Source organism: Lepidochelys kempii, chromosome 17 (genome assembly GCF_965140265.1).
Source record: "Lepidochelys kempii isolate rLepKem1 chromosome 17, rLepKem1.hap2, whole genome shotgun sequence".
Lineage (NCBI taxonomy): Eukaryota > Metazoa > Chordata > Testudines > Cheloniidae > Lepidochelys > Lepidochelys kempii.
In genome coordinates this window covers 20,419,557-20,446,192 of record NC_133272.1, presented here as the reverse complement: position 1 = coordinate 20,446,192, position 26,636 = coordinate 20,419,557, and the positions used below count along the sequence as shown (strand labels likewise).

At 46.3% G+C, this 26,636-nt stretch overlaps 1 protein-coding gene across 2 annotated transcripts in view; it reads left to right on the top strand.

Moving 5' to 3' along the window:
* The first annotated feature begins 499 nt into the window (after positions 1-499).
* The window catches only part of UNC45B (unc-45 myosin chaperone B), a 33,098-nt gene continuing 6,961 nt past the window's right edge, over positions 500-26,636 (top strand). For both annotated transcript variants that reach the window (XM_073315173.1, XM_073315175.1), the window contains exons 1-17: positions 500-572; positions 3,710-3,871; positions 5,112-5,148; positions 8,743-8,918; positions 9,343-9,432; positions 12,000-12,167; positions 15,642-15,810; positions 16,191-16,361; positions 17,033-17,204; positions 18,863-19,163; positions 19,763-19,857; positions 20,468-20,609; positions 21,076-21,216; positions 22,049-22,176; positions 22,851-22,917; positions 25,494-25,607; positions 25,716-25,831. In XM_073315173.1, the coding sequence (XP_073171274.1) occupies positions 3,710-3,871; positions 5,112-5,148; positions 8,743-8,918; positions 9,343-9,432; positions 12,000-12,167; positions 15,642-15,810; positions 16,191-16,361; positions 17,033-17,204; positions 18,863-19,163; positions 19,763-19,857; positions 20,468-20,609; positions 21,076-21,216; positions 22,049-22,176; positions 22,851-22,917; positions 25,494-25,607; positions 25,716-25,831 (2,249 nt within the window). In that variant the 5' untranslated portion in view covers positions 500-572. The remainder of the gene's footprint in view (positions 573-3,709; positions 3,872-5,111; positions 5,149-8,742; positions 8,919-9,342; positions 9,433-11,999; positions 12,168-15,641; positions 15,811-16,190; positions 16,362-17,032; positions 17,205-18,862; positions 19,164-19,762; positions 19,858-20,467; positions 20,610-21,075; positions 21,217-22,048; positions 22,177-22,850; positions 22,918-25,493; positions 25,608-25,715; positions 25,832-26,636) is intronic.

Sequence of the window (26,636 nt, the reverse complement as noted above, 5' to 3'; positions counted from 1 at the left end):
CTCTGGGCTTTAGCAGCTTGACATGGATTCCAAAACAGACCAGAAAAGCAAGAGCTGAATGGGATTCCTCTGAAACAACTTCTCGAAGGCGCTGGGAGGCTCTAGTTGTTGCAGCTGCCGCCCGGTCTCTTCCCAGTTACAGGAGTCAAACCATTGGCTCCTGCGGCTCAGATGTCTCATGCTTCCTTAGATAGACAGGGAAGGGGGTCTGCGCATTTTGGGCAGGGGTGTTCCATCAACCCAGCTGTTGGCTTTTCCTGTTTAAAAAGCCCACAGTCCAGGTTTCGACAACAGTGATGCAGGTCTTTGAAATGCATTTTGCCTCTTTAGCAGGAGGCATCCGAATCCTCCAATTCAAAAAACTCTTTTCCTTTTGAAATCTGACCTCACCCCCAGCCCCTTGTTCACTATCCTGCTGTCCTGGGCTTCATGACCATTTCACTGAGCTATATAAAGCACAGGAGGCCAGCATATCGTGTAGTACAAGGGGAGGAAGCAAGTGGACAGGCTTAGCAAAGGAGAGTGTGTCCCAAGCTGGTGACTGTCTCAGCATTTTGAATTATCCACACCAGGTATGGAGGGCAGGGATGGGCAGGACCCAGTGGGATGCAATGCACTGCCTTCGTACTTTAAGGAATTGATTTGTTTTTATTTGAAATGCATTTCCCCTGCGGGGGTGGGGAATTCTGAGTTCAGTGACAGGTGACACTGACAGGCTGCAGGGGCAGCTAATGCTGCCCAAATATGGCTAGGAACTGAAATGCGAGATAGGGTCTTTTCTCACCATGTGATGCATGCATACTGACCACCATTTACTGTGCGGATTTTTAAGACTGCAAACCCCTTTCCCCCCTCCTTCCCCCCCACAATACAAATTGGCTGCTAATAAAAAGATTGGCTTTAAATAATGCTTTTAAAAAGCCAGGTCAGCTTTTTACTTCCTTTCACGCTGAGGAGTAGTTTGGGTTTCGTTTTAAATGCTTCAGCCTAGCAAACCACTCCAACTGGCGTACTGATCGTACACTAGTTCTGGCCGTGGAAAGGGCTTGAGGTGGTTCTAGAAATTCTTTCTTCAGAGTATGGACAACATGAATCCATAATCTGAGGAAGTCCTTAGTTAGCCTTTTTTCCTACTTGCCTTGTTGGCTGGATTTTTAAAAGTCTGGTTTTGAATTTAGTTAACAATTAGTTGGTTGACATTTATAAGAAAAAAATGTAAATGGTAGTGTCAAAATTCGAATTTTGACAAACTCGCATGCGTTTTTCACTTCTGAAAATGTTTTCCTGTAATGCCGAAATACAAAACATTGCGTATTTATTGTCTTGCAAAATTTCAGTTTTGCCCCTTCTTTCACGGCTACCACAAATGCAGTGTGATACTATAGACTGTCCAGGCTGGGTTTGTTTTGACCCTTTGAGCTTAGTTGCTTGGTAGGTGTTTTGCCAATTTCTTGACAAAAATTTAGCCAGAAATACCAATGACTGTGTGTGGGGTCAGATCCCTAGGCCTCTCTCACACAAAGGGAACGTTTGCTCTTTTTCTGAGAGAGCAAGGCTAGGAAATTCTTTGGCTAAAACGTTTTAGCACACACCCACTTTTTATGCCAAGTTCAGTAACAAATGTTAAGATTGGTCCCTGAACTAATCTCTGAGGAACTCCACTAGTAACCTCCCTCCAGCCTGACAGTTCACCTTTTGGAATGACTCACTGTAGACCCCCTTTAACCAGTTCTTTATCCACCTTTCAATTCCCATATGAATCCCCATCTTCTCCAATTAACTAATTTCCCATGTGAAACCATGTCAAATGCCTTGCTGACATCCAGGGAGATTAAATCTATTGCGTTTCCTGTGTCTAAAAATATCAGTTGTGATCTCAAAGAAGGAGATCAGGTTGGCCTGGCACGATCTACCTTTTGTAAAACCATGTTGTGTTTTATCCCAATTACCATTATCCTCTGTCCTTCACTATTCTCATTCAAAATTTGTTCCAAGATCTTGCATACAATTGAAGTCAAACTAACAGACCTGTAGTTTCCCAGGGTCCTTCCCCCCCCCGCCCCCGTTTCTTAAAAATAAGAACTATATTAGCAATTCTCCAGTCATAGGGTACAACCTCTGAGTTTATAGATTCATTAAAAATCCATGCTATTGGGCTTTCAATGTCATGTGCCAGTTCCTTTAATTTATTGGCTAGAGATTATCCGGGGCCCTTGATTTAGTACCATTAAGATGTTTGAGTTTGACTTCCACCTTGGATGTGGTCATTTCTACCTCCAAATCCTCGTTCCCATTTGCCACCCTGCCACTGCCTCTAAGCTCTTCATTAGCCTTGCTAAAAACTGAGGCCATTTTTATTTAGGTGTTGGGCCATGTCTAGACCATTTTTAATCTCCACTTTACCAGTCCCACGTCTTTTCTTGTTGGAGTTGCGTCACATACATTAATATATGTAAATAGGCTGTCAGCATTCTCCAGGGCCAGTTTTAAGAGCAGCTACACTTCCAGCAAGACTGTGCTGGTTCTCCCAAGTGATGGCAATATGAGCTTTCAATTTCTCTCCCCTGCTTCCTTAACCTTCAGTGAGGTGGCCGTAAGTGTTTGTGTTAAAATCTGCAATGCATGGCCTCTTGCTGAAGCTGCATGCATTGTGTGCGGATCATGAGATCAGACTGGTTCTAGGTTTGACTACTGTGGCAAGGCACCCGTTCTGCCTTGCCAGACCTAGTGCGCCCTCCTCTGGCAGGGATAGGGCCTGGGATAAACCAGCCCCACTCTGGAGCATGTCTCTTCCCTCTTTCAGGTTTGTTTCTCAGAGCCTTCCCGGTAGGCCTCAGGGAAGTCCTGAGAAGTGCTCCTCTGCCAAACAAGAGGAAATAAGTCCATAACGCACCAAAAAAAGGGAATACCTTTCCCTAGCCCCCTCATTGGGGCAGGTGTTGTCCTGTCGCCGGCTCCGGGGTGTCATTCCTTCCCCTAAACAGGCACTGGGTTTGGGGTGTCTCCCCTATGGGGAGGAGCACAGTCTCTCACACTGGAGAAGCCAATCTCCCTGATGCCACCTGCCTGGCACCAGTTTCTTTCCCCCTTGCCTCACCAGGAGAGAAGTTTTAACACATTTCAGGCAGCCCTTAATTGGACTCAGGGTTCCTTAATTGACCTGAAGTAACCCCTTCCCAGCTTGTAGGAAAAAGGGTCTTTTGCATTCTAGGGCTAATATCCCTGTTTTCCCAGACTCTCCTGCCCGACTTTGTCACGCTATCCAGGCACTGGGATCTGGAATTCCAGACTTCTACTGTTTAAAATAAATGTACATCAGGAAAGAATCCAGAGTGGATGGAGGACTAGTTCCTTCCATCTCTGGCTCATTCAGTCCAACTTCCCTGATTCCATAGTACTTAGCTCCCTATTACAGCAAAATTATCAGGAAAGGGCTGTGAAAAGATTTTGGAGACCAATTAGAGCAACTCCCCATCCCAGTATTGCTACCCTGATGCTGACATTCTGCATTGTCCTGCGCTAGTTACCCAGCATTATGCATCCCTTTTCCATCAGTACAAGGGGGATGTTTAATCTTCCCTGCACCCTATGAGGCAAGTAACTGAGCATAGAAAGCATTGCACGTTTTGCAAATTAACCAAAGCATTAACTGAAATTGATACTGCCCCAAAGACTATGAGAGAGGCTGAACTGTGGCTTCCTTCCCCAGATGGAGGACCCGGCTCAGTTGAAGGAGGAAGGCAATAAGTATTTTCAGGCCGACGACTATGAGAATGCTATTAACAGCTATACCAAAGCCATGAAACTTACCAAGGACAAGTCACTGCAGGCCATTCTGTACAGGAATAGGGCAGCCTGCTTCCTGAAAACGGTGAGATGAGAACCTCTGACCTGGGTCTGGATTAGGGGGGATTATAGCAACTCGTGATGGTGGACAGGTGGGTTTGGGCATTGGGGGGCTTAGCTGCTCACTTTATTTTTTAATATAGAAAACAGTGCCACTCGCACGACCAGTTCCAAAACGTTTTGCTCTCCAGCATGTCAAGTTGTGAGCCTGGAGACATGCGGGATACTGGTGGTCTGCAATAGCTTTGACCCACTTGCATCACAACTAATTTCTAAGACGTTACATTGATCTAGATGCACTAAAGGGCATTTTTCTTTCCGTGGAGTGTTTCTGGTTGGGCCACAATCTCACTTTGGAGATGAGCATTTGTAGAGGTCTAATGCGAAGGGATAAAACTCAGGAGGGGTTTATTTACTGGGAGGGAATGGAGTTGAGCCACGGCCCTCAGTCGCTTGTCCTTGTGTCTGAGCCTTCCTGCCTATTCAACAAACAGGATCTGACTGGAACACACTGCCTAGCACAAACCAAATGGAAACAAGTAAGTTCTTAAAAAGCAGGGACCACACAAACAGAGGCCTTCAGTTATTCTCAACCTGCCAAAAAGCCATAGTCCTGCAGTATTAACTCTGCCAGCACTCACTACCAAGGGGATGTTAATTCCAGCAAAGTTCCAGGTGACGCTGTTTGAGGATGAAGCAAAAATGCCAGATGCTACATCCCACTATGCCTCCAGGGCATAATGTACTAGCTGAGCAATGTTAGCCTCTGGGCCCAGCCTGTAGAGAAGGGCCCCATGCTGCTTACCAGTTAAGGGAGGTTTTAGCCCAAACAATAGAGGTTTTTGGTAGCAGAGGGACCTGAATTCTTGACCCCCATCCCTCTGTGTACGTTTTATATAGATGTCTCTGCAGTATATGAATTTGGGTGCCAACTTATCCGCACACATAACAAAGGAGTCTAACTTACACTAGGCTGTTTACGGTGACTTGCTATGATGATTTCTACAAAAGACCATCATACACAAGCCTGCCTATTCCCTGATCATCTTTGCTACTGATATGGCCAGGAGAAAACTTGGAAATGATGCAGAACCAGCTCTTTGGAGATCCTCCATTGCTCAGTGTTTGCACTGGAAGCTGTTACAATGTATCTTATGTGACCATCTTTCTCAGCCCTACATTTCTATGATTCTATGCCAGTAAGGAAAGAGTGTCTATTGCCCATCTTTATAGCTAATAAATCTCTATTCCCTCTGAATTGACAGGAGAGCTATGCCCAAGCAGCATCGGACGCTTCTAGAGGTAAGCAGAAGGAGAGGTCTAAAATGTGGGATTTGAGTCTCACTATATGCACTTGCTCGTCCATCTAGTCTGTTCTCAGAGCTGGTTTTGTGTCCACTTAATAAAATCAGTTAAACTCACACTTAAACTTTTTTTAAAGTTTTTAGTGTTAGTTATGTGATAGGTTTTGCGTAAATGAAAAGGTAAAGATGAAAAAGGTAACTACTATATGCTGTACTCATGTAGCTTTACTGTTTTGTGCAGTTCAAGAAATCCGCTATAAATTGTTTTGCTTATAACGCTAAATACCAGGATTCTACACTAGTTCATATAAAGTTCATCCTCTTAACTTTACAATGAAACAAGAGCATCACTTTTCCATGTGCTCAGAGAATGGGGTGTGCCGGGGAATGGGAGTACAGGTATCCTCTCTACATGTCCATTGTGCTTAAAGGGGGATGAAAGTGTTCTACCCGGGTAAACGTGTCCTTAAAAACTGAAGATTTAAAAAGATCTCAAACCTCAGTGAATGCACTCTCATTAGGAAAGGGACCAATAAGAAGACAGTAAATATCAGAATGTCATTATATAAATCCCCAGTATGCCCACACTTTGAATACTGCATGCAGTTCTGGTCACCCCATTTGAAAAAAGATATATTAACATTGGAAAAGGTACAGAGAAGAGCAACAGAAATTAAGGGTCTGGAACAGCTTCCATATGAGGAGAGATTGAAAAGACTGGGAGTTTTCAGCTTGGACTACTAAGGGGATGTTCTGATAGCGATCTATAAAATCATGAGTGGTGTTAGAGAAAGTGAATAGGGAAGTGGTGTTTACTCCTTCACATAACAAAAGAACCAGGGATCACCCAATGAAATTAGTAGGCAGCAAGTTTAAAACAAACAAAAGGAAGTACTACTTCACACACTGCTCAGTCAACCTGTGGAACTCCTTGCCAGGGGATATTGTGAAGGCCAAAACTATATTGGGTTTCAAAAAGAACTAGATAAGTTCATGGAGGATAGATCCACCAATGGCTATTAGCCAAGATGATCAGGGGTGAAACCCCATGATCTGGGTGTCCCTAACCTCTGACTGCCAGAAGTTGGGACTGGATGGCAGGGGATGGATCACTCAATCGCCTGTTCTGTTCATTCCCCCTGAAGCACCTGGCATTGGCCACTGTCAGAAGACAGGATACTGGGCTCAGTGGACCTTTGGTCTGACTCAGAATGGATGTTCTTATGTTTACTTTGGCAAATCCATTCAGTGAACTAATAGGGAAAAAAATCTCTTCCCTAGACAAAAATCCATGTTCAAGTGGTCAGTGTGGATCCCACTCTAGGCACATGTGAGCCTCACGCACTCAAGATCTGAATCTTTTGAATAGCAGTGTCCATTGGGCTACGTCTGTGCCATGCACGTCCTCATGGCTCCCCACCCCCCAAACCCAAGGACATCAAGGATCTGGTGACCACTACTGTCCCTCCGTTCCCTCTTTCCACCCATGGCACTGAGACGGAATTAGTGATGTCTGACCCACTACCTCTTAGCCCTTTTTCCTCTGATTCTGAGTCAGAATGGAATCCGTTTTCTCCACCCTTATTAATTTTTTCCCCTTTTAATTAAGAACCGCTAAACCTTTTCGTTTCACTTGGTGCTCTGTGCCTGATGGCAGACTCCAAGCCTGCAGGCTCTAAGCCTTGCCTATCTTGCAATGCTTAATCCCTTTCATTGACTGCCAAAGCTATTGTCTTTTTTGCCTTTACTGTGAGTCAAGCTAACTTAAGTACTTAGGAAGTGCCCATCACCATAGTACTTGAGCAGCTTGCAATCTTCAGGTATTTATCCTCACAACTGCCCTGTGAGGTTGGGCTAGACTGTCATCCCCATTTCACAGATGGGAAACCGAGGCACAAAGAGACTAACTGACTTGCCTAAGATCACACAGGGAGTCTGTGGCACAGCAGGGAATTGAACCCAGGTCTCCAGTCCTCGGCTAATCTCCTAACCACTGGGCCATCCTGCCATATTCCAGTCATATTCCAGTCATATTCCAGATTGGCGTTCTGTTCGCTGAACATTCTCTCCATGGACATGGGATTATTGGGACACCTGCCTTGAGCTTCACCTGATGGACAAATGCATGCTGGCAACCTCAGACCCAGATGAGGGAAGATCAACCTCTGATCAGGTCCCTGTAAAGTCATCCCCTACGAGTGGCCCATACCAGCTGGCGTGACTCCAAAGACCAGTACTGACTGGAACTCTGTGTCCACTAAAGACTTGGCACTGACGACCACTCCAGTACCAGCAATGTCAGTATAGAACCTGGGGCTGCCTCTTCCCATGGTATAAAAATTCTCGAAGGGATTGTTGCATACTGACCCACCCGTTCAAGAACCCCCTCCTGCCTGGGATCTCAATGTCGTTCTTGCAAGAGCTGCTTTTGGGACCCTCTTTATAGCACCTTTCCCTCAAGACTCCTCTTAGCTGCAGTCACATTGGCTAGAAGGGTCAGTGAACGCCGAGCTCTTATGGTTGAACCCCCTTGTGCAACACAGTTTTGAGACCTCCTCTGAGGCTTAAGCCTAACGTGGTCTCTGTCTTCCATTTGCAAAGTCTCCCACCTTACCTGTATTCTCCCCAAACCTCATTTGGCGCTTGGGGAGAAGAAACGCCACACTTGGGACATTATTATTCTGTCTTGCTATGTTAAAGCCCTTCAGACTGTCTTCTCATCTCTTCGTGGCCCTCTCCTCCCAGATGATATCAAAATGGATCACGTAGTGCCTATCAGTCAGCTACCAAATGGCCAATCACTCCACCAGAGCACAAACTACCCCTTCTGCCAGCTTCAGGAACATGCCCAAACTGGAAATCTGTAAGGGAGCTCTGGGAAGTCACTCCCTGATGTTCATTAAGCACGGTGCCCTTGAACGGGTATTACCATCCCTGGTTGGTTGGATCAGTCAGGATGACTCAACCCCACCTTCCAGGTGAGATGCTGGTTGTCGGTCACCTAAAGTGGGTTCCACACTGACAACATAGATTCATAGGCTTTAAAGTCCGAAGGGACAATCATGATCCTCTAGTCTGACCTTTTGCACATTGCAGCCACAGAGCCTCACCCACCCACTCCTGTAATAGACCCCTAACCTCTGGCTGGGTTACTGAAGTCCTCAGATCATGGTTTAAAGACTTTGAGTTACAGAGAACCCACCATTTACACTAGTTTAAACCAGCAAGTGAGCTGTGCCCCAGGCTGCAGAGAAAGGCAAAAAAAAACCCCAGAGTCTCTGCCAATCTGACCCAGGGGAAAATCCTTCCTGACCCCAAATCTGGCAATCAGTTAGACCCTGAACATGTGGGCAAGACCCGCCAGGTGTCTTAATGAACCAATTACTTTGTCACTGCTCTTTTGAGCATCATTCCATGTTTTTGGAAACAGATATACAGCTTGCATTTGACTGTGTCAGCTATCAGATAGGATAGAGGTTTATTGAAAGAACAGGGTAAGTACTTTCATCGTTACTGTCTTAGTGAATTCTCTGTATGGGGCTGGACTTTGAAGCAAATGCTGATTCCTTTTTGTACTTGATCACTTTCCTAGCGATTGACATCAATGCTTCAGATATTAAGGCCCTGTACAGGCGCAGCCAGGCTCTGGAGAGGCTGGGGAAGTTGGACCAAGCCTTCAAAGACGTCCAGAGGTGTGCCACCATTGAGCCCCGCAACAAAAACTTCCAGGAGACCCTGAGGCGTCTGGGAGCCAATATTCAGGAAAAGGTAAAGGCCTTTGCAACAGCACCAAATACTTGGCAGTGCACACAGAGCTTTGCATGCAGGTGTATTGAAGCTGACGATGCACCTCTGTACTCCAGAGCAAGCATCTCCGCTGAGTGCAGATGGTAACTGTCGCTCGGGGGGCTGGAAGATGACTTGCCATGTGTTCAAAGGCCTGCGCACCACACAGAGAGAACAGCTTATGGGCTGAATCTCTGGCTCCATCCTTGCGCTTCAGAGGTGGAAAGATACACATGGCAAAAGTCAAAAACCGAAGTCCGTGTGCAGCTGAAGCTGATTGAACAGGCGGTGTAAAATGATTGCAGTCTGAGACAGAGATGCACGCAGCCGAAACAGAAATGGGAGACCTCCGCCTCGGGTTTCTGCCCTGGTGCCCAACACGTGATGCTCTTTCATCCCTCTGCAGCTGCGCATTGAGTTCTCCACCGATGCCAGAGTGTCGAACATGTTTGACATCCTGCTGGATGGGACCAGTGAGAAAGAGAAGCGAGAGAAGGTGAGACTTAAAAGGCAGCTGGCGAGATGACTGATATTAACTTTGTCAGACTTCAAAGCCCACAGTCAGGAGCAAAAGTCGTCCTTGCCCTCCCCAGCCATTCAAAGGGCTCCAGATACATGAACAAATAGAAGGGGGAAAGGGAGGAGCTGAACTCAGTGAGACGGCAGAGAACTGACCTGCTCAGAGCAGCAGCCTACAGAGCCGCTGGAATGTCAGCAAAAGCTCCCAAATCACAAACTCAAGTCAAAACCAGATCTGATGTCTGCAGCTTAGGCCCGTATCTAACTGCCCATCCCTTATTCCCCCTTGTCAAGGTTCCTTCCCCACTCTGAACTCTAGGGTACAGATGTGGGGACCTGCATGAAAACCCCCCTAAGCTTATTCTTACCAGCTTAGGTTAAAACTTCCCCAAGGTACAAACTATTTTACCTTTTTGACCCTGGACTTTATTGATGCCACCACCAAGCGTCTAACAAAAATAACAGGGAAAGAGCCCGCTTGGAAACGTCGTTCCCCCCCAAAATCCCCCCAAGCCCTACACCCCCTTTCCTGGGGAAGGCTTGATAAAAATCCTCACCAATTTGCATAGGTGAACACAGACCCAAACCCTTGGATCTTAAGAACAATGAAAAAACAATCAGGTTCTTAAAAGAAGAATTTTAATTAAAGAAAAAGTAAAAGAATCACCTCTGTAAAATCAGGATGGTAAATACCTGACAGGGTAATCAGATTCAAAACACAGAGAATCCCTCTAGGCAAAACTTAAGTTACAAAAAACACAAAAACAGGAATATACATTCCATCCAGCACAACTTATTTTATCAGCCATTTAAACAAAACCGAATCTAACGCATATATAACTAGATTGCTTACTGACTTTTTACAGGAGTTCTGACCTGCATTCCTGCTCTGGTCCCAGCAAAAGCAACACAGACAGAGCGAGAGAGAACCCTTTGTCCGTTCCGCCTCCCCGCCCCCCCCGCCCCCCCGCCTCCAGCTTTGAAAGTATCTTGTCTCCTCATTGGTCATTTTGATCAGGTGCCAGCGAGGATATCTTTAGCTTCTCAACCCTTTACAGGTGAAAGGGTTTTTCCTCTGGCCAGGAGGGATTTAAAGGTGTTTACCCTTCCCTTTATATTTATGACACCCCTCTTCCTGCTGCTCCCTCCTCCCCAAAGCCTTTGCAAACGTTCAAAGGGAAGGACCCCAGCTCCACCTGTTCCTTGTGTCGCTTAAGAGAGCGCTCCTTCCCCTTCCCGTGAGACATTATTCCACAGCCTAACACCGTGGCTCTCAACCTTTCCAGACTATTGTACCCCTTTCATAGACTCATAGATATTAAGGTCAGAAGGGACCATTGTGATCATCCAGTCCGACCTCCTGCACAACGCAGGCCACCGAATCTCGCCCACCGACTCCAGCGATAAACCTCTCACCTATGTCTGAGCTATTGAAGTCCTCCAATCGTGGTTTAAAGACTCCTTTCAAAAGTCTGATTTGTCTTGTGTATCCCCAAGTTTCACCTCCCTTAAAAACGACTTGTTTACAAACTCAGACACACACATACAAACCCATCACAGCACGCTATTATTGACACAGTGCTGACTCTCTCTCATTTTTACCATGTCATTCTAAAATAAGTCAACTGGAATATAAATGTGGTCTTTACATTTCAGCGTATAGTCTATCGAGCAGTATACACAAGCCGTTGTATGGCATTTTAGTTGGCACTGACTTCGCGAGTGCTTCTTATGTAGCCTGGTGTAAAACGAGGCAAATATCTAGATGAGTTGATGTACCCCCTGGAATTCCTCTGCAGAACCACTGGACTAACAGCTCTTGCTGTCAGGAAACTATTCTTTCTCTTCATTATTCCTAGCTGTCCCCCCCTTACACCACCCCACATGATTCCTTTTCAGTTGTGCTGCCTTCAGATATTTGCAACTGTTAAAGTTTCTGACACCTCACTTAGCCAACCTCTATTGCCTTACCCCTTTTGTCTTTATCCCTCTGCCGCTACGTCTACGCTACATGCCACTGGCCGCGGCGTTTAGGGTATATGTAGCTATGGGCTGCAGCGAGAAGCACGGGGAAGGGCCCCAGGAGCAAGGAGGCAGTGGGAGACGCTACAAACAGCAGACATGGCTTGGGTGAGAAGAGAGCCGGGTAGGGTATGTGCTTGAGTACATCCCTTTGTCCTTCAGGCATCTTTACGGGTCAAAGCCATGCTTCTCCGTCCACAGAGCTGTTTATCTCTGCGGGGGATGTGGGCACTGCACGCCGCTGAAAGAAACATGCCGTGTAGATTTACCCTAAATCACTCCCTTCCTTCGTGCACCAAAGTCTCCTTCTGAATGCAATGAATTCACTAGGATGTGAATTGAGACAGTCATTTCACAGAGGCCGATGAAGGGCCATTGGCTACCACTCCTTGAGTAAAAAGAACAGGGGGACTTGTGGCACCTTAGAGACTAACCAGTTTATTTGAGGATAAGCTTTCGTGAGCTACAGCTGACTTCCTTGAGTACTGACGCTCTGACTTCTTTCGTCTCGTTTTTACCCAGGCTGCGAACAATCTCATTGTCCTGGGGCGGGAGGAAGCGGGAGCCGAGAGGATCTTCCAGAACAATGGGGTAAAGCTGCTGCTGCAGCTGATAGAAACCAAAAATGCGGAGATGATCCTAGCAGCCGTAAGGACCCTTTCGGGCATGTGCACTGGGCACAAGGCACGGGTAAGTCGCAAGGCTCAGAAACCCTGCCTCAGTCTCTCGCTGCAACCGGGGGACTCAAAGGATCCTGCTTCTCGCTATTTCAGAATGGCTATTCTTACTTCCATATCTATCTCCTCTTACTAAAAGGACGAGGAAAATAAATGTTGAACTCCTACGATCTGGCTGTTCGTGGAACTGAGTCTGTTTCTAAAAGAAACATGAAAAACGAACCTTGCACTGAATGAAATACAGAGAAGCCAGCGGGTGAAAGTTAGCTTTTATCGGGTGCTAACTTGACGGGCTGAACCTGTAATGCTGTTCTTGGGCTTCAGGTTCAAAGATATTCTCCAGCATGTAACTGAGGCTGGTTTAACACCGGCCCTTGTGAAATGAGCTTTATGTACAGCCGCAATCCTGTAGACGGCAGCAGTGACCAACGGTGGGTTAAGCCAGGATCCTGGACTCCATGCCAAGGCATCCGAGGTTGCCTGGTCGAGCAGTGAGATACATGGTCTCTATGAGAAGGATGGGAGGTGGTTAGCTAAGACCTTCATTAGGTGAAGTCAGAGGCTGGAGGAAGAAGATCAAGGGATCTAGAAGGCCCACCAAAACTTTGGGGTCTATGAGCCACCTTTTAAGTTAACCCAGCCCGGAGGGTATTATGGTCCTCAAATGGCCCATGAAAAAGTAGCCCCCTTTTTTTATCTAGGAGCATATGACACAGACCCATGACAATCCAGACTCTGTACTGATAAGCCGCAAGACTTTGAGACCATATTTGTGTGGCTGCATGTGAGGGTACACGCAAAACCACGAGAGACAGCACTATCTACCAGTGACCAGCCAGCTTTCGCTGAGCTCTGTACATTTTATTTAGGACAAAAGCATGACAAAGAAAACATTCTATAAAAACAGACCTGTCTACCTCCTTGTCTACATAGAGGCAAGTTCCAACCTTTCAAATCCTTTTAGCAGGGTTTGCCCTCCCTCCCCCGTTTGTCTCATGCCAAACTGAGGATCAAATAGAAAAGGAGGACTTGTGGCACCTTAGAGGCTAACAAATTTATTTGAGCATAAGCTTTCGTGAGCTACAGCTCACTTCATCGGATGCATTCGGATGTTTGCGAATACAGACTAACACGGCTGCTACTCTGAAACCTGAGGATCAAATGCGGGTCTCTCGGTCAGTTCAGGCTCACCCTTTCTATCAAAAGCCCTTTATTTGCCCACTGGGCCTCTTGATTCGCTCTGAACCATCTATGCAATTCACCCCAAGGCATGGTGCTTCTCTAAAGTTATCTATTCTAGGATTTGCGATAATCACACCCCCCACCCCGATTTTAGTTCCTGTAGGAAGCTCTGTAATGGTCCCCCATGGAACCAGAATACAGTCCCTATCCCACAAAGATACAGATCACATTTACCGTTAGAAAATGTTATGAATGTTCCCTGTGCCCGTGACTTCTAGCACATCTTTTGAAGCAGCTGTGCTTCCGAGGGCTTTCATCTGTCACACAGGTCACTGTACACTGAGTCCATCCACCATCTGGATCTATGTGCAGGCTGTAATGTGTACTGCCCTAAACAATAACTGATTGATTACAGAGCCGCCATTGTGGTAGCATTATTATTTACAGTAACTCCTCGCTTAACATTGTAGTTTGGTTCCTGGAAAATGCTACTTTAAGCAAAATGATGTTAAGTGAATCCAATTTCCTCATAAGAATTAATGTAAATTGGGGGGGAGGGCTAGGTTCCAGAGAAATTTTTTTTGCCAGACAAAAGACATTATATACATATACAATATAAGTTTTAAATAATTTTAAACGAACAGTTTAATATTGGACTCCCCAGTGATTGTGAAGCTTGGTTGAGGCAGGGGTGTAGTGGGGTCGGGGCACGGGGGCTTGCCCTGCTCCGCCCACCCGGCATTCCAGCTGGGGAGTTGGGTCGGGGCATGGGAGCTTGCCCCGTTCCACCCACCCGGTGCTCCTGCCAGGAAGCGGGGTCGGGGGCTTGCCCACTCCCTGGCTGGAATGCTGGGTGGGTAGAGTGGGGTAAGCCCCCGCACCTCGACCCTACTCCCCGGCAGGAATGCCGGGCGGGCGGAATGGGGCAAGCCAAACAACCTTATAACTGAACATTGCGTGACTTTAAACGAGTATGTTCTCTAATAGATCAGCAACCTAATAATGAAACAATGTTAACTGGGATGACTTTAAGTGTGGAGTTGCTGTATTTGTATTATTGTTGCACTGAGGATGCTTTGTTATCACCGAGCAGGACCCCATTGTGCTGGGCGTATGACAGTCTCCCTGGGAAAACTGCAATTATAAAATACAGATGATTAAGTCCTCCCTTCTAGCCAATCCCTTGGCTGAAAACTGTTCTCTCTAGTTGTCTCCCCTTCAGGATCTTAGTAGGACAGAAACTGCTCCTATAAATGCTAATGTGAGGCAGGAAGTAAAAATATAAAAATAATACATAAAATATATAACAATAAAATAAAATACAAAATGATGGTGTCTAAATTAGCCGTTACCATTCCAGAGAGGAATCGTGGAGTCATTATGGATAGTCCTCTGAAAACACCCACTCAATGTGCAGCCAAAAAAGTCCACAGAATGTTGGAAATCATTAAGAAAGGGATAGATAATAGGACAGAAAATATCCTATTGCCTCTATATATAAATCCATGGTACACCCATATCTTGAATACTACATGCAGATGTGATCACCCCATCTCAAAAAAGAGATACTGGAACTGGAAAAGGTTCAGGAAAGGGCAACAAAAATTATTAGGGGTATAGAACAGCTTCTGTCTGAGGAGAGATTAATAAGATTGTGACTTTTCAGCTTGGAAAAGAGATGACTACGGGGGGTGGGGATACGATAGAGGTCTATAAAATCATGACTGGTGTGGAGAAAGTAAATAAGGAAGTGTTATTTACTCCTTCTCATAACACAAGTACTAGGGGTCACCAAATGAAATTAATAGGCAGTAGGTTTAAAACAAACAAAAGGAAGTCTTTCTTCACACAATGCACAAGTCAACCTGTGGAACTCTTTGCCAGAGGATGTTGTGAAGGCCAAGACTATAACAGAGTTCAAAAAAGAACTAGATAAATTCATGGAAAATAGGTCTATTAATGGCAGGGATGGTGAACCTACCCTCTGATTGTCAGAAGCTGGGAATGGGCAACAGAGAATGGATCACTTGATGATGACCTGTTCTGTTCATTCCCTCCGGGGCACCTGGCATTGGCCACTGTCTGAAGACAGGACACTGGGCTAGATGGACCTTTGGTCTGACTCAGTGTGGCCATTCTTAGTTCTTACGAAGTACCACTCCCTGTGCTTGTACTGCACAAATTCAATATTCTCCTGTTATTTCGTTGCCCATGCCAAGTGTGAATTGTGATGAGTGTGAAATGTAAATTGCTTTATGTAGATAATATGAACTAGAACACTGAATCCTATCTTTCATCTGGGCAGGCCACAGCAATCCTTCACCTCCTGGGAATTGATAAAATTTGCATGTGGATGGCTGTGGATAACGAAGAAATCTCTATGGCTGTTTGCAATCTCCTACAAGTCATTACAGACTCCTTATCAGGGGAGGGAGAGAAGGAGCAACATGGGAAAGAAGCAGCTCTGGTGCTGGGTAATTAATTCTATGTAACCACTGAATGATGGCAGAGATGTGAAGAGATCTAGGGTTCCCATTGCACTGAACAGTAGATCCACCCACAGGCAACTAAAAGCAGAATTCGCAAACACCAAAGCCAGGGGTTTAGGCCACATAGTATCCAGCAACAAACACTGTTAAAAACACCTTTATTCAGAAGACCTGTAGGCCCCAGAACCATAATTAGCATGCGCAACCATAATGCTTTTCAGTACGTGTATGAAATTGACACGTTGGCTAGGACACAGCCCCATGTATGTTCTAATGAAATAACCATTCATAAGTGGTATTCAGTAGGGTAATCAGCATTCAAAGTGCCTTTCTTTTAACCGGCTGCTGCCTTGTCTTTTGTGCAGACACGAAGAAGGATTTGAAAATGATCACAGTGCACCTGCTGGACATGCTGGTCAGTAAGAAGGTGTCTGGGCAAGGTCGGGACCAGGCTCTCAATCTGCTCAGCAAGAACATACCAAGAAAGGATCTGAAAATCCACGACAACTCTAGAACCATCTTCGTCATTGACAGTGGTGAATGCCCTTTCCCCCCACCTAGACTTGAATGTCTGTTATGTGCAGCAAAACTTACCAAGCCGTCCTCTCTTAGGGACACTTAAAATCATCCCCATCTAGAAAAGTAATCTGATGTGGTGAGATGCCAAACTCTGGATATTATTCAAACAGGAAGAACTTATTGTGGTTTTTTTTTTAAATCCTGTTTTGGGGGGAGGTTGAGGTGGGCTCCACTGAAACACTTCAACCCTAATACCTTCTTTTAACAAGACTTATGGAAATTTAATCCAGAATCTCCTCTAACATTTCAAAGCCCCTCTTCCTCATTGCAAGGCCTTCATACCACTAATATCAGCAGGTTTTGGGTCTCTTTAAATAAAGCACAGATCCCGTTGATGAACAAGTACTGTGAAAAAGACAATATTATCTTGCCCATAATGTTATGACTGCTGTTTAACAGCTCAATTCTGCAAACTTTGTTGTCATGGGTAGTCTTTACTTGCATCAGTAAATCAATTGCTTACGTGTTTGTCTAAGGGTTAACAAGATTGTATTAAGTTAATTTACAGGCCAGATGTCAGAAAATATTGCAATCTGTACAGTTTGGTGCAGGAGAATGTCTGCTGCACAGTCCATAAATTTGATACATGCCTGTCCTCTCTAAAAGCCCTATTAATTCTGTGTCCCAGGTCTAAAAAAGATCTTGAAAGTCGTAGGCCAGGTTCCCGAGCTTCCCAATTGCCTGCCCTTAACGGAGAACACCCGGATGATCACTTCCATTCTCCTGAATAAGCTGTATGATGACCTGCGATGTGATCCCGAGCGAGACAACTTCAGAGAGATCTGTGAAGAGTACATCAAGTGAGTTAGGGTGGGGACAGACACCCAGAAAAGCAAAGTAGAGCTCAAGGACCTGGGACTGGATCAGATGCTGTGTAATGCTTTCAGAGTCTTAGCAGTAGGGACTAGGCCAAAATAAAATGTGCCCTATGTCTTATTCTTCCACTGTAGTTAAAAAGCTCTTTGCAGGCTAGAGCTCTTCAAGGGAGGAGGCAACAAGAAAAGCTCTATGTAGGGAGGGTGCAATCATGCCTCCTCCTCTGGCTCTCAGGGAGGCCACACCGCCTCAGTACGTCACCAGGTGTAGCGTCCCGGCCTTTGTAACAGGGTTAATTCCCCATGGTCAAGAGGCCCTAGTCAGGGTAGAGCCGATAAACACTCTATAGCGCTAACCCTTAGGCAGGGGAGCGCTGGGAAAACAGGCAGGGAGGCAGCCACCCCAGGGGTGGGATGGCAGGGGAACGCAGGCCCGCCCGACTCCACTGCCTTCCAACCCAGGGCCCTACCAGTAGCGGGGTGTCCCACCGCCGGGTCAGCGGGGATCTTCCCGCAACACGCCAACTGGCTGTTAAGCCACAACACCATCAACTAAACCTCTGGGCTACTTCTTACCCAAGTTCCAGATCCGGCTCCATGGTCTCCAGTTCCTCAGGTTTGTCAGAGTATTCGGCCTCCAGCTCCAGGCCACCACCTGGCTCGGCAGCAGCAAGCAGGACACATCTGTCTCCTTCCCTGGCTCAGCCTCTACTGGGCTAGGGCCTCTGCCTTTTGTACTTCCTACCCCGCCTTTCAACTTCCCGTGGGAGGGCTGGGCCTGGCCAGACTCCGCCCAACTGGGTGGAGAAAGTGGTCCCTCCCCCTCTGGCTCAAAGGGAGGCCACACTGTCTCACGACACACTGAAGGGTTCAACAGATTGATAATGGAAACTCTGAGCCTCTCCTCTTCAGGCTGCCATTAAAATCTAGCCTACAAGCCACGGCACAGTCATCCATGACTGAATGCAGGCCCGCTTCCGAGTGACGTAATCCGCATCTTGCACTTACATAGTGCTTTTCACCCATACCTCTGCAAGCTTGAATGGTGGCTTAGCATTTTTAATCCACAGATGGATACGGAGATACAGGGAAACGGAGATACAGGGAGGTGAAGTGCCTCACTAAGGGTCACACAAGTCAAGGGTAGAGCTGGGAATAGAAACCGGGGCTGACTCCCGGTCTGGTGCTTTCCTCCGCTGGGCCACAGTGTAAGTTTCTGTTCTGTTCTGAGTGAACCTGTGTCCATGTTATCCAAATAACACAGTCTGGCAGTTGGTGCAAAGAAAAGGATTCCCTTTATCTTTTTGAGTAAAGAAGTTAGAGGGTATTCTATCGCCATAGTTCAGAGGAGGTTCCTCTACTCATGGATGGGGTATTGTGGGAAAACTCACATGGCATTTTCCCGCAACTGTTCCTATCTTGTGGATAAAAATAAGGGGATGTTCAGAGTTGGTCGCTGTGATAAAAGGTGCTGGACTACATCCCAGTTTGGAAATGGAGCCATGTTTGATAGAGGATGGGGGCCACAACGCGTGGCCCTCAAGGAAAGAGACTGGTAATGCACCAGAGGCTCTGGCAATAACACTGCAGTCTCCCCCTCTAATCCCGCCCCCTGCTAATTTTTTTTCTGCCGCCCCCTATAGGAGCAAGGTTGATCCTCAGGACATGGATAAGACTCTCCATGCCATCCAGACAGTGTCTGGGATCATGCAAGGGCCTTTTGACTTGGGCAACAAGTTGCTGGGCATGACGGGTGTCATGGAGATGATGGTGGCTTTGTGTGGCTCTGAGAGAGAGATCGACCAGCTGGTGGCTGTGGAGGCCCTCATCCATGCCTCCACCAAGCTGAGCCGGGCCACCTTCATCATCACCAATGGAGTGACGCTGCTGAAGGAAGTCTACAAGAAGACCAAGAATGAGAAGATCAAAATTCGAGCTCTCGTGGTGAGTTTTCAGTCCTCAGCCTGCTCTGCTACCTGCCAGCACTTTATCATCCTGTCCTAGGAAGAGCTCTACCTCTGTACCCATTCCAGGGGATGGATTCAATCTAGGTTGGCAATGCTGCAAAGGTCCGCTGCTCAGCCAGGGTACTATCTAGAAGAGCTTGCACTAGCGTTCCTCCTCGAAAGAGTTTGGGGAAGGAGGAAGACATGGCAGCTTGCAGGTCTCAGCAGAGAACAAACTTTGTAATGCAACAAGACTCCTTGTGTCGGCCATCTTGGCTTCCTCTCCATGAGGCAGTGGAATAGCAGTGACTGCTAGATAAAGTTGAACCGCTGTGTCAAGTTTCTTTTAAGGCTTGTGCGTGGGGACTAAAGTCTTTTCATTCATATAATGGACAGTGAATGGAGGCCGGGCTTCAAAAATATAAATGGAAAACCTGCTTAAAGCAATACAGAACTTTGTTTGCTGTAATCTGTATCAGTTTATGTGGAAGACAGTTCCTTACCTTTCTCTTAAATTTCAGCTAGACTTGAGGCTGGTGCTGAGAATGTTACATATTCCTGTACCTAGCTACATAGTCTCCTTTCAATCTCTCTAAGGGTCTTTGCAAGCTGGGATCAGCCGGAGGCACCGACTATGGCCTGAGACAATTTGCTGAGGGATCCACAGAAAAGCTGGCAAAACAGTGTCGAAAGTAAGCAAAACTGAAAGGTGCTCTTGGGATTCTTCACCTGTTACTTGTGTTCCACTCCTTTCTTTCCAGAATATTTTTCAATACCAGCTCTACTGGGGAGGTCCTCAGATACATAGTACTTTCCCTCAGTTGACTAAAAAGTTGTCTAACACTGAGACACTGATAACATCTAGATGATACTGAACAGAGGTTCCTAGCATTTCAGGAAACATTTAGGAATCCATGTCTAGAACTCTTATACCCCATTTTCTGTTTCCCCATCCCTACTTCACCATTGTTAGCAACCAAATCCATCTGGTTCCTCTCTCACTCTCCAGCTAAGAAACCAAAGAAGATAACCCTATTGCCTAAAAGGTATAATATATTAAAGGTCTCTCTTATAAAATGCATAAGTACATCCCCACCCCCAGATTCCCGAGGCAAACTTTGTATCCAAAGATAACTTTCACCATTAGGATCCATGGTTTCCTGAGTCTGCTGCATGGTGTCTAAAGATGCTGGTAAAAATAAAGCACGGTTCCCCAGCACCCCTTTGGGGTTTTGCCTCTTCCTGTCCTGTAAATTTGTTCTCATCATTCAGGTAAAATGATGGAGCCTTTGTCTCATTCAGGTGGCTGTGCAACAGCAGCATTGACATCCGCACCAGGAAGTGGGCTGTGGAAGGTTTGGCATACCTAACCCTGGATGCAGACGTGAAAGATGACTTTGTGGAAGATAAGCCAGCCCTGCAAGCCATGTTTGAATTAGCGAAGGTACTGTCTCCTCTCCACAGCCCCTTGCCACGCTAAAATAATCCCCTGTCTTCTGCCTCCAGCCTTGCAAACATTGCATGGGTTGATAATCTTGATGGGCAATCTTGAAGGTGACAAAGTGGTGGTGGTGGGGGGGCGGTGTTACCATCATTCATGAAATGATATGATGCCTCTTAATGTCCCACCAGGCTGGTGAGTCATCCACCAGCTGAACGGTACCTTCCTTCGGAGTGCTCAGTGTGTTACTTACCTCTTGCAGCATTGCCTATAAGTAACTATACATCCTTAACATGGTGATAATGAAGTGCAAAGACGTCAAGTAACTTGCCCAAAGCTGCACTATAAAACCCAGGACAGAATCCTAAACAGAGTCCTAAACCCCATACTCTTCTCCAGCCGCTACACCACACTACCAGTGGTCCCCTCAACATCCCAATCCGGTTTAATGTTTCCATTTACTGTGTAGACGAGTGACAAGACTATCCTGTACTCTGTGGCTTCCACGCTGGTGAACTGTACCAACAGTTACGATGTCAAAGAGCTGGTCCCAGAGCTCGTGCAGCTGGCGCAGTTTTCCAAACAGCATGTGCCCGAGGAGCACCCCAAGGTAGGTTGTTTGCACCCAGGACTGCCGACCCCCTACATCTTCTCCTCAGATGGTGGGGATTCCAGAACCCCCACAACAATTCTTCTGAGAAGTGCTGTGTCCCCAGCTGCTTCATGGGAAGGCTTAGCTGTGGGCTCCACAGAGTAACATTGCCCATCTCCTGCAGTTCAGGTTTTTACATGTTGAGCTGCACATCCTGGGGACTAAAGGTAGATACAGAATATTTAAAGTTTAAGCAGTGCTTTCTTTCATTATACAGATGCCTCGAGGCCCCAAAATGAGACTGGGACCCCCATTGTGCTAGGTGCTGTACATCCATAAAGTCAGTTCTTGTCCTGAAGAATTTACAAGCTAAACACGTAAAACAAAGGGCAGGGGGAAACTGAGGCACAGGGAAGCAATTTGCCCAAGGTCATGAGGCAGGTCAGTGGGACTAGCAACAAGGTCTCCTGAGTCCCAGTCCATTAGACTCACCCTGCCTGCCTACCTGAGGAGACAGGATCTAACCAGGCAGCAAGCCGGGGTGTGAATGTCCAGCACAGCAGCTTGCCCCCGCAGTAACGCCCTGTGTGCACACTGGTGCTGGTCACTAAAAGCTCCAGCGTGAGCAGTCATGTACCTCAGTTTGAAACAGGGAGTAGTTACTGCATACCGCAGAACTCTTAGTGCGCCATGCCAGCGCCCAGACGGGGCCAAGCTGTGCAGTCCGGCTTTCTCCGCAGTGCAGACATGGCCTAAGTATGTGACTGTATATGCAGCCACCACCCCTTCGATTAGAGACTCCACCCCGCTCATGGGATCCCTGCTCATTCTTTTCTAATGCCCCTTTCAGGACAAGAAGGACTTTGTTTTGAAGCGAGTGAAACGGCTGCTGAAAGCTGGCGTCATTTCTGCCCTGGCCTGTATGGTGAAGGCTGATAGCTCCATCTTAACGGACCAGACCAAGGAGCTGCTAGCCAGGTATACCTGCCTCATGCAAACACACACTGAGGCCAGAAGCGGCATATCTAGCACTGAGGCTGCATAGGGCAGCTGTTTGGGTAATCACTATAGGTGATCTTACACGAGAAAACCTTCACTTAAAACCTAACGCGGGGGCCCCACTGCATTTTACAGCTCAGTTTCAAGCCCAAGGGGCTTAAACTTCCAAGTCACAGAAGAAACTGGTTTGGTTGCAAATGTATTAACCACTGAGCCACATTAAAGCTCGTCACGCAAAGCGCAATTTACATTATGTCAAAAGAAAACTGCGCGTTGTGGATTCACACCAATGAGCTCTGCTAATAAAAACTAAAGGTGGCAGCAGAGGAAAATGAGTTTTTACAAACATCTAAACGTTGGTCCTGAAACTAACTGACCGTCTATCACTAGGCTGCAGTTTGGATTGCTAATCTGACAAAACTTTAGACAAATCTAATGGAACAGGGAGGAATGGAAGAGGATCAAAGATGTTACAGTTCTCTAATTTAGGGTGTTGTTGCACTGTATTAAAACTTCGGTATCACTGGGGAATATACCTGCTGGATGTAGTACTATTCACTGAACATCAGCCACTCGCATCATAACAGAGTGAACAGGTGGGATGTAGTCTCTTTGCAGATCGGTTTAACTGAGCAATGCTGGGTTTTTTGCAGGGTATTCCTTGCCTTGTGTGAGGATCCCAAGGACCGTGGTACCATTGTAGCTCAAGGTGGTGGAAAGGTAACTGGTGATCATTACACCTTTAGAATATTCTGAAACAGATGTTCACAGTTAGCAATGTCCAGCCACTCCAAGCCATCCGGGGGGGAACTGTCCTCATTTAACACGAGCCATGGGGTGCCTAAACTAATTATACGTACTGTTAATGATCTAAAACCTTAACCCCTTGAAAAAAGGAAAAGTGGACAGCCTGGTTATGGTTTTTAACTTGAGCATGCAGGAAAACTAAATTCTCCTTGGAGGGCTTGCACATGTCTGTTCCACTGTAGGTGTCTGGGTGCCACAGTGCACAGTTGTCAGAGAGTTTTTCCCTTACAGTGCTGCTCTTGGAACTCTTAATGAGGCCACCGCTCCACCCACTCCGCATCACTGCCGCGTCACGCACAGAATTGCGGCTGCCTCCTCCACCCCAGTCTTCAGGCCCCTCTCCTGATGGCCTGGAGGCTTTGTAGTAAACTTTGGCGGAGGAGCCCGGATCTAGAGAAGTCCAGGATATGCTGCTGAATAATAGGAAACCACCAACTCATCAGTTGCCAGGAGCTGTAGCTTGCCTTATGCTATCGCAAAAGCATAAATACAAGGACTTACTCTGTAAAAGAAAACGGGTGAAAGGATCAAATAAAAGGAACCAATTACATGGCTGTGTCTAGAGTCATAGCATTGTAGGGAACTACGTGTACTGGAGTTTGGTCCAAACTGAAAGGGATTTTCTCTGTTCTTGCTTCTATTCAGCACATGCTGACCTTAAAACATCAAGGACTGGCAATTAGCACTATCAGAATACACCTAAGGGCTATATCAGCATAGTGCCCACATGTGGAGAACCGTTCTCTCCATTCCAGCCCGATGGCTGTAAGATTTTTAAAGGGATTGGACAGACTGTTCCTGCAGGTACAGAGCCCTATTCCACCATGGAGCCTCAGTCTAGTCTTAACAAAGCTGATGAGTCCCCCTGCCACCTTGAGCCTATAGTGACTTGCTCTCTTGCACCTTTAGATGAAGGAAGGTAGCGTTTTTTGTTACGTCATTATGTCAGCCAGAGAGTGGGGGAGTTGAGGGCTCCAGTACCTGATCCTCCATATGTGGATTTCTATGCAGACCAAGCCTACCTTTGTCCTCACCCAAGTTTTCTTACAAAAGTGGTCTCCACTTTTCATATTAACTAAGCAATTTACTTACCAACCTTCTTCCCAAAACCTCATGGTAACAAAGGGAAGGAGAGACGACATGCTTTGGATGTTAGAGCTTTAGCATTTTATCTGGGATGGACTAAACCTTTCAGGTCTTCCTCTCAACTGTTCATTATATTTGCGGACAGAATGAAGGACAGTCCTGTTTCCATGCAAAGGATTTCATCGTGGATATGCAGTTGTATTCAACTGTGTAACCAGCTGGCTACCATGAAGCCACCAAATAGAGTTCAGTCATTCAACTAGGTCCCAGTGACCTCTCCGGCTTTTCTGGCTAGCACGCTCATATTGAATGCTTGCAAAGCGGCAACTGGTCGTCCTGTCATGCACCAGCACGTAGCAAGAGGCAATCTCTCAACAATCTAGAGACAATGCTAAATTTGGATGAGTGGTCTTCCAGTCCCCGTTCAAACAGACTCCAAGCCCACCTCCAGAGGGGACTGCCTGTGAGTCACCTACAGTGGAATGGACCCGTGCAGTCACTCGAAAAACTGTAACTGTTGTTCAAGGACACGTGTCCATTTCACAACCCGCCCTCCTCCCCTTCTGGGTCTTTCTGGTAGGAAGGAACTGAGGGGGTTCGGGGCAGCTCAGCCCTTCATGCCTGTGTGCAAGGCAGCAGAGGACACTCAGGCTGCCCCAACAGATACCACTGGAGTGCACAAACACCTACAGTGGAATGCATGTGTGCAACACAACTTGACAAACAAAGTTATGGAAAGGTTAGTAACTGTTGTTTTTTACAAGACCAGCCTTCTCCCCAGTATTTGAAATATATACATCCATACCCTCCCCAAACAAACAGCAGGGATCCAGGATTCAAATATCTGCCCTACCTAGCTGCCTTGTTGAGTGCACTACGAGCAGATTTGCTGAATGAGATGGCGCTTTCGTTTTCTTGCATCCTCTTAAGAGATGACGTTTCCTAAAGCGATGCTTGCTGGGATCCAATCACAGGTTGAGCACGTTAGCATTTATAGCTGTGCTATAAACTCCAAAAAGTAGCGCCTCGACCAGGCACATCAGTAATGATTTCCTCTAATATCTGCTGGCTCTTGCATCAACCAGGAATCCTGTTCTACTGCGCAAGAGAAGTTGTCATTTGGGCTGCTGTAACGCTGACCCTTCAGTCATGCCCCATGCATGCCACCAGTCAAGCAATGATGATAGTTGATAGCAACTGAAATAGGCTGTGGGCTCGTGTGTGGGTATTTGACAACACAGAAGCATGAGATCCAATGTGCTCTACAACTCCGAATTTTATTTGTCCACTAAATTTGGACAAAACTTGACTCTTCCAGAGACTTTTCTGTAATAAGCGCAAGTAAAATAAAGACAATACTGTAAATCTTTTCATAAGCCTACATTCTTTGCTGTCTGTAATAGGCCCTGATACCTCTGGCACTAGAAGGCACAGACGTTGGCAAAGTGAAGGCTTCTCATGCTCTAGCCAAAATTGCTGCCATTTCCAATCCAGACATAGCATTCCCAGGAGAGAGGGTAAGTAAATGCAATTTTCCCTTGAGGCATTTTTGTGATAAACCAATGGAAACGCACAGAGATCCAGAAAGATCCAAAGAGTGACACTCCAGTATTCCCTACTTTTAGGTGTATGAGGTGGTCCGGCCGCTGGTCAGCTTGTTGAATACAGAGAGAGACGGGCTGCAGAATTATGAGGCTCTATTAGGTCTCACTAACTTGTCAGGAAGAAGTGACAAACTCAGGTAAGTTACAATGGTTTTGTCACCTTTTCCCCATACTGCCACTTCATCAGATCATAGACTATCAGGGTTGGAAGGGACCTCAGGAGGTCATCTAGTTCAACCCCCTGCTCAAAGCAGGACCAATCCCCAATTTTTGCCCCAGGTCCCTAAATGGCCCCCTCAAGGATTGAACTCACAACCCTGGGTTTAGCAGGCCAATGCTCAAACCACTGATAAAGCCAACTCTCCTTTCGCGGTGTGTCAGAATCGCTCCGGAAATGGCCCACACAGACCAATGACTTGGTGGTTGGTTATTAAAGTGTTTGAAGATTTTTTCCCCCCCATTAAAATTTTTAACCTTCATCCAAAAAAAATGTCAAGGAAATTTGAGTTTTTGTTGGAAAGCTAAAAATTTGTTTTTCTATGAAAACTGAAAAATATGAAGATTTTTTTTAAAGAGTTAAACTACTCAGAGCCACTCTTCATGTGAAACTCTCTGTGATGTTTTTTCACCCAACTCTAGTCAGTTCCATCCCAGGAGCTGGATTCCTACTGGGGAACAATGCTACCATTAAGTAGTAACATGAGACCAGCGGAGGGGAATTCTGTTTAATGTCTCACTCTAATTCTCATGGCATGTTTTGTCAATATACCTGGGTTATCCACCACTTCAAATAGTCTTTCTCAGTTTAACAATCCCATGAGCCATCCAATCTCCAGGGAACGTTTTTAAACATCTGTAGATCTTTGCAGCTCTTGGTCACCAGTGGCCAAAATTTCTAGCCCTCTGACACTCAATGGTGGTCTGTTGTATTAATACAGATGG